This window comes from Argiope bruennichi, chromosome 8 (genome assembly GCF_947563725.1).
Source record: "Argiope bruennichi chromosome 8, qqArgBrue1.1, whole genome shotgun sequence".
Classification (NCBI taxonomy): Eukaryota; Metazoa; Arthropoda; class Arachnida; order Araneae; family Araneidae; genus Argiope; species Argiope bruennichi.
The window spans coordinates 117,909,159-117,920,227 of record NC_079158.1 but is presented as its reverse complement, the minus strand read 5'-3'; the positions used below and the strand labels follow the sequence as shown (position 1 = coordinate 117,920,227).

General features: G+C 32.3%; 1 protein-coding gene across 1 annotated transcript in view; it reads right to left on the bottom strand.

The window, feature by feature from the left end:
* Positions 1–315: 315 nt before the first annotated feature.
* Positions 316–11,069, bottom strand: part of LOC129981646 (LIM/homeobox protein Lhx9-like) — an 88,697-nt gene continuing 77,943 nt past the window's right edge. Inside the window, exons 3-4 of the mRNA XM_056092574.1 lie at positions 10,281–10,528; positions 316–2,587 (exon numbers count right to left, since the gene is read on the bottom strand). Coding sequence (XP_055948549.1) covers positions 2,222–2,587; positions 10,281–10,528 — 614 coding nt within the window. The 3' untranslated portion in view covers positions 316–2,221. The remainder of the gene's footprint in view (positions 2,588–10,280; positions 10,529–11,069) is intronic.

Genomic DNA, 11,069 nt, shown 5'->3' with positions numbered 1-11,069 from the left:
CTTACCAGTTATTCTTGTTTAAGTGTTAATATATTTTGTCATTCACAGAATATGTATTTTTTACAAATTGATTTATTTAGCAATTTAAGAAAATAAAGTTTTTTAACGACTTTCGTTTAGTCTCTTCTCAGCCTAGCTTACATAGGCAGTTTCCTACCCTTCCTAGATGTAATCCGCTAATGCATGGTTAAAAAAAAGCAATTCTCTACACACCTTCCTTTTAGATGGTATGTTTATAAAGTATTGTCCAATTAAATAAAAAGTATTGTAATTTTAAAAAAAGACAAAAAATAAAATCACACAATTACAAGAAAATACAATTCAATTTTTATTCGTCTTCGTGATTCAGGTCGTTGAACTGTACAATATGATGAAAGGCCTGATTATGGACAGAGTAATTAGTTATGAAAAAAGTCACAATTTCTCAACCCTCACAAATGCATATTCACATGTGATGCAAAATCGACTCACAGCGAAATAGCCGAATCCATGATGTGCAGTGCAACAAAAACAATGCTTCGACTAAACAAATACAAACAGAATGCGATGGTAAAATCAATGCCAACAAAATAATTTTTAAAAAATGGAATTAGTTCTTGTAAACACTTCATTCTGTCACTACGTAAACACAGTCTTTCATCAGTAGTAGTAGAAATAAAATTTTTTGTTCGAAATAAATATTTCAAAACAAAAGCAACATAAAACAGATGATATCATATGCATGAGAATAGTCTATGCCTTATGATTTTACGTAAAATCTTTCATAGTTACCATTTCATAATTGGCATTGTTTTTATTGGTTTTCATTCACAATTTGAATTATATTGCAATACTGTAAGTTGTATTAATCAGTTTTACTCTCTCCAAATATACTTTCAAAAACAAATCGATTTTAATATTGGCAAAAATAAAGGAACAATAACAAAACAATTTTTTGATAAATTATATAAATGTTTTAAAATAAATATCATGTATAATAGATCTGTTTTGTGTGTTTATGCTATTTCTAAAGAATTTAAAACCTCAAAACTAGCTTTCAAATAATTCAAAATGTTATCCAAATAAGAGAATCAATGAATTATGGACTTCTTGAAGGGAAATAGTTCCCATCCTTGATAAATAAGAAAGAAAATTAGAAGGAAAAAAAAACATTCGCACTGCGATATAGTAATGCGCATTGTAGCATATTTGGTCTAAAAAAAATTTTTTTTTAATTATATTTGAAAAATCGCAATTAGTTGAATTTCTTTCTTTATTTTTTATTTTGCTCTGCAGTATAAAAAATAACGTCATCCTTAAACGCTACTAAATTCAAACCCATGCTCTTTTCTTCCGGACGTACACGAATCGACTGGACATAATTACAGTTACTTATGTAATATTATATATGAAATTAGTAATTGCATATATATCTTTGTGCTATTACAATATTATCTTTTAAATAATAATAAATAAAAAAAAAACCCGGATGTTTTAAAATCCATAGAATAGTTCAGTCAATTCGACACAAAATAAATTTATGAATAATAATTATCAATAAAAATCTGAATTTTGAAAAAAATCGTCTGCTGATAAAATATCGTTTCTGAAATTGTTTGTATTGGAATATCATCAGTTCATTTCTTTTGATTTAGTTTCATATTTTATTCTTCTTTTGATTATTTTTGGAATTTTTTTTATTTATATAACTTTTTTTTCATTTTTTTTATCAGCTAATATTTTCAAAAAAAAAAAAAAAATCAGAGAACCAGAAATATATGTGTACACATTTTATCTGCTTTCGCTTATATGGCACACAGTTGTCTCATAGTATAATTTTTCTCAACGCAACTGGAAAAAGTTTAAATAAAATAAATGTAAGAATTGTATCCGTGATCTATTCGCAAAGATGATATTTCTCACTTGAAAGAATGTTTTTAAAATTCCTTATATTATTTGCGAGGTACTTAGACGAAATCTGTTCACAGTTCCAAGATTTCACCTGAAATTTAAAAACATGAGGGCACGTCTCTGCATCTCCAAGCAAACCAAACAATGCTTTCAATTATCACTGTAATTTTTTTTTCATTTACCGAGGCTATCTTGATATCATTTGTCACAAAGTCATTGCTTCAACTACATCTATCAATCTTTTTTGCAAATAATAATTGTGCATAGTTCAGGCCATGAGATGAAATCTGCTGTTGAGCATGAATAATGTCCTACGCTGATTGTCACCAACTTAAAACATATCCTGGAAGGACGTCGTTAAATGTAGCACTGACTCTCCATTATGGACTGAATTAGGATTGTGTCCATGATGGTTGACCAGCGGCGTCAGCGGATTGCTGCTGTCAAAGTCCATAGATTGTCCTGGCCCGACTTGCGTGGATATGGATCCATCCGACTGGACACCACCAATCGAGTGTACAGGGCTCGGTTCCGAATAGGAACTAGTTGCACCCGGACTGCACAGACCACTGCTCATAAGTCCAATCTGCTGCATCTGGGAGTTCGGTGATTGCTCGTTACTGATCATGCCCGGTTGACCGGGTTCTTGTTTGTTGTTGTTTCTCCGCCATTTTGCCCGCGCATTCTGGAACCAGACCTGGAAAATACAATTATTTGTTATTTCCTGAGGAACAGAATATACAAAACATATAACATGAAAATAAAAAGATATGAGTCACAAAAATAAGTATTAAATAATGAATTGTTGGAATAACTCCCCATTATGAGACTACATCATGATATATTGGGAGAAAACTCTCGCGCACGAAAAAAGGAGGTTTCAGCGTTTACCTCATTCTTCAAATGTACCCTAAAATCAAGGGGTAGTTAATGTAGCTTTGGAGTTCAGAGAGTAGGATAAAGATTTAACCATTCTTAATTGGTTAAATGTACAATAGTACACACATCTTTTTTGTTCCTTGAGAATTCAATTACAGAAACAAGATTCTGCTTTGAGACCAAAGCGCTCAATAAGTAATTTCAAAAAATACATAATTTCATCGGTAATAAAGACCTATCAAAAGTTTTAACGTGGTAATGTTAGAGAGCTTATATACTATCTGTAAATTGCCACACATAAACATCTTTCAAAGCACTATACTAGGTAGACAGTTGGATCTATAGCTAAGAAATGTCGCAATTAATTATTTCTTGGGCAATGAGTGATCAATAAAAAAGGATTGATCAAACCTTTGTTAACTTGGGTTGACTTGGTTGATAAGTGATCTTTAAAAAAGGCTAATCAAAATTTTAATTAGATTTTTAATTTAAAATTTCTGAAAATTTTAATTTTTTGGTAATAATCACTCAGCATATTATTACGGAAAATCAATTTTTATAAGCTTTAAAATTCAAAGAATAAATTTACCAGTAATTTCAATTTTATCTACGTGTAATCTACAATGAACATTTTACATACAGTTGACTTTTTTTCCGATTTTAATATGTTTTCAACTATGTTTTGCAAGAATAATTTTAATTATCATTGTTACTATGTTTTATCCACACGTGCATGCTGTAACAATTTTAAAAGGTAATTTTTTGTCGTTTTACATGTTTGTCTGTGTGTTATTATTATCAAGGTTAATTTTTACAAATAAATTATGCATAATATGAAGTTTCAGGAAACAGGTTTAAATTTCTTTAAATTTATTTTGATTATACTCCTTTAGCAAGATGTCATTAATGGTTGAAGTCATACCCTATGACTTCGACCATTTTAAATTTTGTTCTACTGAAATGTATGTATATATTTTTATTCATCATGTTGTTTAACTCTAAATAAATAATAAAACAATTTACATTTGTTAAACAAAAAGCTTTCATTTTTGAAATGATTGGAGTATATATAAAATTATGAATTATTAGAAAGCAGGTATTTTTAGAATTCTTTTTCACTAATTGTAAAAATTTGAAAATAAAGAATATTACGTGTTTTTTCCTCCTTTCACAAATTTCATGTGGTTTCAAAATAAGTTCCAAACATACATAATATACAAATAATTTATATAACATACCATCATGACACTAAGTTAATCTTGTTCAAAAAGCAGAATTCACCAAGAATCGACTTTAATATTAAGTTTATAACAGTTTCAGCTTATTTAAGTTTATATTACAGCTTCATATTAGGCGAACTAAATTGCATAGCGGGCTTTGGCTTTCACACAAAAACTACGTTTGTTCTACAAGTTCCATCAATATATTTTAAATCATAATTCTATTACAAGTGCGTAAAGAAATATATGGCGTTGCTTTATAATTTTTCAAAAGAAAGCGAACTACTGCAACTAAATTTATATCAGCATAGATTTCTCGGATATCTCTTCAGGCCCATAACGAGATAAGATGGATAGTATCTAAACATTTGTGGATGGTATATCCATTACACAACCGCACTTCCCGAGAAAATCTAACATATATTCTGATTTCTAAGAAGTTTTATCTCTACAGTTGGAGACATTCATGGCACCTTTTCAGCATGATGGAGACAGTGGCAAGAGGGGTACGTTGCTATCTCTGCAAGGCGGAAAGATAAAGATATAATATACGATCAAAAATTCCCTCTAACTAAGAGGGACTACTGCGAGAAGCCGCTTGGATCATTTCCAAGTATCACTCTTTTTTTTTTCTTGCCCCTCGTTGGCTCATCTTCTGAAAAGTGAAATATGCTTCTACGTAAGTGTGACATTCTGACCCAGCCGATTAGTTTCCAGAACTGTTAGGACCGTCGCTTTATTGGTTTTGAAAGATGAAGAAAGATTTTCCCTCCCTTTCTTTTTTGACTAATTTAAACTCGTTCATTTTTCAAAGAGAAGGGGAAGACATTGTTTGCTTTTTAGTAGCCTTTCTTGTTTTGCTCTCTCTCCAGTTCGTTTGGAATTGCTGCAAATTTATCATTCTAGAGAAGGTTTGTTTTTAAGTGAAGTGGAATGAACTTGAATATCGGAAGTAGAATGCTGCTAAATTCAAAAAGATGCCGTAAATGACAAAGAGAACTTTGCCAGTTGTTGTCACTTTTAGTCTGTTAATATTTAATCCTCAAAATAGTATCAAAGAAATCCTCCTTCTAAACAGGGTCATTATCTTATTTTCGACATATTAACATAATCTGATAGCATGGCGATTGCATGAAATCTCAATGTTTAGGTAAGTTTCATCTAGGAAATCTACATATTACAATGGTTCTGTTCACACAAATTCTGAAACTTTTTACAGTACTTTATCGACGAAGGCATGTAGAATAAAAAAATTCCTCGTGGTAAGCTGGAAGGCAAAGGTAACATCATCATCCCACCTCACATCAAAGTTACCATCCTTAACAACAAAATTACCACCTGGTAACGTAAATTGTTGATGTTAGAAACAGTCAAAATAAGGGCACGAAAATCCCTTTTCAGCCCCTAACTTCTAAGATATTAAAGTGATCGAGAAGTTTTAAATACGAAAGTTTTTCGTATTAATGTGGCGTTAATTTGGATAATTGGATTTGTTTTATTGTCTTCAATAATTAGAAAGTTTTAGCGAAATGAAAATTTCAATACCTCACCATTTCCACCCTCTTTGAGCTAGATGGGCCATTTACGAATTTCGAGATTTTTACATTTTTAACAACATTGTCCAAGCCAGTTAAAATCCAAACAAAATTACTCTTGTTATCCTCTTCACAAGATAACATAGACAACATAAAACATATTATATATGCTTTAGGTACCATCGGCGAAGAACTGGAGAAATTTTCCCAAAGTCTGATAATGAGAATCACTGCAGTAGATAATCTTCCTATAGGAATCTGTTTAACAACCGCTCATTTATACGTTTATAATATTCGTTTACAAAGTTTTGCTTAGGCAGTTTTGTGTGAATCAAGATTATGGACAAAATAACAACAATAACTTTGAGTGGATTTGAACAAGCGAGAAATATGTTGCAAGGAGTAAGAAAATATCAGACGAGTTTTTATATGGGTCATACAACTCAATACGGGAAAATGGGGTCGAAATTCCTACTCCTACAGCTCCTCGACTATTGATTCCTATATATATTATATATATCTAAGAAGAAGAAGTCTAAGAAGTCTGCAATATCTAAGAAGTTAAGAGCCGATGCTACTACTCGTAGGTATAAACATCGCAATATGCATTGAAATTTTGTTGCTCTTAACTCGTCTGAAGGTACAGTGGCCACATGATTGAGACTCTGCTTCAAAAATCGATTTTATTGAATAGCCATCCCGTATATAAACATAAAGGAATCTATCTGCCGCTATGTATATATTGACAATGTTACATAATTAGGAACTAACTACCATTTTATAGATTTATGTTTCTCTATTTTAAATTGTATTATGAGCGAATAACTTATTATGCTATCTTAGATTTCAATACATATACAAGCAACTAGTGCAGTAATGAATCTTGGAACAAAAACAACATTCGAATTTCTTTTGTAATGTTTTACTAAAATAATTGCATCTCACAATGAACGCAATGGAATTGATTCCTAATCATAAAATTGCATCCGTTTCGAGGAAGATTACACAATTGAAGGTTATTATGCACTAACCAGTTAACTGTTCTTGACGAGTATAATCGTCATGGGAAAAGTACAACATTTTGCGTTATAAAGAGTTTATTCGTCAGGAGTAATAAGTAGAGACAATTTGCAGTTTGTATTACAATTTTAGTAAAAACTCAAAATATTCGTATATTTCAGGACGTTTAAATTGTTTGGAAGCCAAGTCGAAATCAAAGGAACATATAAAAGATAATTATACGTTGTGCCACGCTTTGCTCATTACCATTCTCTAACAGCAAATTAAACTAATAAATTAAATTTGCATGTTTCTTTTTCGTTCATATGCAAAAAGTGTATGTTAGCTTAAGTAAATAAATAAATGTTATTAATTGAAATAAAAAAAAGTTATTTCATTGCAACGTAACTTCATATAACACATAATCTGTGACGAGATACTCATCACAGCCAATTTTTTTTGCGACACAATTTAGATACGCATTTTCCGAAGAGGTCGAAACTGTTAAATCTGAAACGTTAGCCCTAGGGTTAAACTTTTCAAGTTTGGCCGTACAGATTATGCCTTATTTATAATATATTTTTAGTACAACCATTACCATGTACTTCAGAGGACTCATAGGCAAGTGTATTATATTTGAAAACGTAAAGACAGAAGGACTTAAACGAAAGAGACACATCTCACTGAAAAGTCAAGACAATTTCAAGGCATATATTTTACATATTTTCTTCAGGATTCGTACCAGAACACTACCAGTTCTCTTCCATGTGACGTCATTTCAATCCAAATGGGGCAGAGACTTGTTCGCAGCGGCTTTGTCAATGTTTTGATGCCGCTCAAATTTGTTCCAATTTCTTTGAGCGGTCTTCCAGAGGATTCACGGTAATTAGGCATTCCTGCGAATCCCAATCCGAGCCCGAAGCCGGGCTGTGGGAAAGCGAAACGGAAGACATCTCTTGGAGATTGTCCAAATGGCTCTCCGGTTGGTGGGAAAATTATGAGTCCTCCGTGTGCGCTTCTTCTTTCGTTTCGATACCGAAGCTCGTATTTTAGGTCGACTTCGCTCTGACATAACTGTCACGCTCGCGTTCTCGTTAGCGCTCGCCTCGAAACGCGAAGGCTCGACTCTTCGACTGCAGGGGCCTGATTTCCACTTGAGCCGACTCCATCCCAAAAAAAGAACACAATTTTTTAATATTACATATTTTCTGAAATTTTTCTAACAGTTGTGTACCAAAATGCAGTCTTCTGATAAAAATAAATACAAAACTAAAATTGCCATGAATCGTCATTGCACCTGAGCAATAATGCAGCAGGGATAAGTGGTGCCCAACGCAAATTGTTCCATTTTTCACTGACGTCGTCATATTTGGTCATAGAAAATAAAATAAGTGTGTTATTATTCGACCTAGCAGAGCTCCCTCCCCTCAAAAAAAACACCAATATTTTTAATATTACACGTTTTCTGAAATGTTTTCCAATTTTTGTGTATTAATCGGCAGTCTTCTGATTTAAAAAAAAGCAAAGCCAGTTCCCACGCAACGCATTTGTAGCAATTTGCATTTTGGAGCAATAACAATGCAAGGGTAAATGGTACCCAACGAATATTGCTCAATTTTTCATTTCCCTTGTCATATTTGGCCTTACGAAATGAAATAAATGTATTATTATTTGTCACAGTTGAGTCAACCCCCTACAAAATTAGCACTCGAAATATGTGTAAGGAACAAACTCATCTCTTATCTCCATTTCACTGTTTTGCAACCCACACCATACTCCTTTTGGCAGAATAATTTGTCTCTTATATATGGTAATTTCCTCGAGAATATTGAAAGCCAGAAAAATATATCTGAACTACAAGAATGTATAAATAATTGAATGAATACTGTTTATACAGTTCACAGCTTCATACTGTCATAACAAAATTCCAATACTTTTATCTAACTGAATTTGACATTTGATAATTCACCAAAGAAGAACAATAAATTGCAATCACGTGACGGATAGTAGCATTTCTCTTGCAAGTTAAGATCTTCCTGTTTTAAATATTAAATAACTGTTTCTATTAATCCAGGGTCAATGATGCCCTATTTAATATCATATGACCAAGAGTCAACAAATCCTAATATGATTCTTTTTACTTTATCCTAGAAAAACTTATTCTTATTTTTTTAGTTTCTGTCACTACTTTTGGTGTAACATTTTGATCTAATTATATTCTGCGCAATTACAATGTTATCAGACTGCCTAATAACAAAAAGCTAAAAACACTTTCACGTATTTTTAATTAAATCAAAATATCTCGCATGTCTTTAAATATTAAAAACAAAAGCTGTCTGTCAATTCAGCAACTTGTCAGCAACTGTCAATTCAACACATCGGATACCAATCAATATTCGGGATGAATACTTAATCAAATATAATTGATAACTTCATCATGTTCACTTACTTATTAAAATATTTATTCATACAGATCTTTATCAACTACTGGAAGTACGGCGTTAACAACTCTACGATAAAACAAGAACTGAAGTTCATTACCATTTTTCCCACGAGGAGTTGACGCAAATTTAAAGTTACTAGATTGGACCGTTTTGAAAGATTTGAAAAACTGCTACAGATATTTAAAATTTAAACATTATTATTCAGTTTTTTTTAAATATCCTCAGCAAATACTGTTCGAACAGTTCACCACAATTCAAAGAATGATGACTTTATGGATCACCAAATGGTATTGATTGAACTAATTGTGTAATAATATTCTATTCGCATTTAGTCTCTTGCCGGGAAAAGACGTGCCACATACGTCATGCTTCTGTCACAGAATCGCTAACGACGTGCTACACATGTCAACAGGCAATTGTCACAGAAGTTAAAATAATGTTCATGACCCGTCGACTGAGATTGTTTGCTGGAACACAATTTACAGGATCACAGTCTTAAGTTGAAAATAAATTCATTCAGAAGATATAAATCTTCCTCCGATTTCTTTAAGGTAAATAATACTGTGCATGGCCTCGCTGCGAGTTACAACTGACTGTTTTAGCAGATGAATCTGTGGATTTCTTGCTACCACAAGTGGTTAACAATGTTGGACATTCCTTAGCAGCGATATTGTTCTGTTCAAGATTAGCAACTTTGTATTCTTCAGGCTTTATATGAACGTCGCTTGGTAACACTATTCTCTTTAATGCTTCTGCTGAGTGAAATTGGAGTTTTTGTCTTTAGATTAACGCTATGCCGTCAGCACGTCTAATCGAAATTCTTTCGTTCAGCGCCAGCAGGCTTTCTGTCGAGCTTTCGAAAATCATAAAAAACCTTTTGTCGATCATAATTTTTATTTTCATAAAATAAATAAATAAATAATAGCAAATATTAAAATAGAATACATAAAATAACCAATGTCACCAATGTGGTTTCATCAGTATTTTTCCCAATAGCCTTTCGTATGACACCAACGTTGTGCCACCAGACGGCATAGTATTAACATAAAAACTTTTGTTTGACCTGACAGTTCACTTAAAGTATCAAACGCAAATGTTTTATAGTGGTGATGAGGGACTAACGAAATTAAAGACACCAAAACCATTAAAGATCTTGCAAAATGATGCTAAATAGAGGATGTAGGATTTTCTTTATATGATCTTTATATATTTTTCTTTATATATTAGATGTGCACATTATGGAGTTTGTTTATTTTTAAACTGCTATGCAACCATTTTTTGTTTTATAACACTAAAAAACCACATTTGCTTACCTGTAGCACCCTTTTGTTAAGACCCGTTTTCAATGAAAGCTGTTTGAGGTCCTTTGCGTCGGGGTTCTGGTTGATAGCAAAGTATGATTTCATGGTTCTTAGTTGGTGATGCTTGAAGGAAGTGCGCATGCGTTTTGTTCTCTGTGTTCCAGAGGTACCATTGAGAGGCGGCGTGGTGGGAGAGTTGTTGGAGCCATCCATAGGATTTAGATGAATATTGATTCCAGTCGGGTCCATAGGAGACAGTCCTGAAATTAAAAAAAAAAAAAAAGATTCTAAAACCACTGTCAATAAATAATTTAAGAACGCCAAATTACAAAAATACAGTCTAGCAAATGCAAACTTTTTTTACATATCACCTTTCTATTTTCGCTGTTTGCTCGATGGTATATCTAGACGCTACAATTACCTTGTACCTTTGATTTTTAAAATCTGATTCTAGAAAAATGTTCCGTATCTCAAAGCATTATGACTATGAATATATTCAAAATGCATTTGCAAACTGCTGACAAATTATAAATTATAGAGTTGCTGACGTAAATTGTTTACTGCTTTTGTTATTGGAAGCGGAATCGTTCATTCGGAGCAACAGAATGAGTTGCAAAATTTATTTAAAATGCATATCGGTAATAAACAGGAAAAGTTTCATAAAGTATCAGTGTATAAGATTTTTAAATTAGGGCTAATGAAACGATATTATGTGAGATCCACTGAACAATATGGTAAAATTAGCTTGTAAAATTGGTCATTAGTGTTCTGTAAATTCTAAGTACCCATCTCACTCAATCT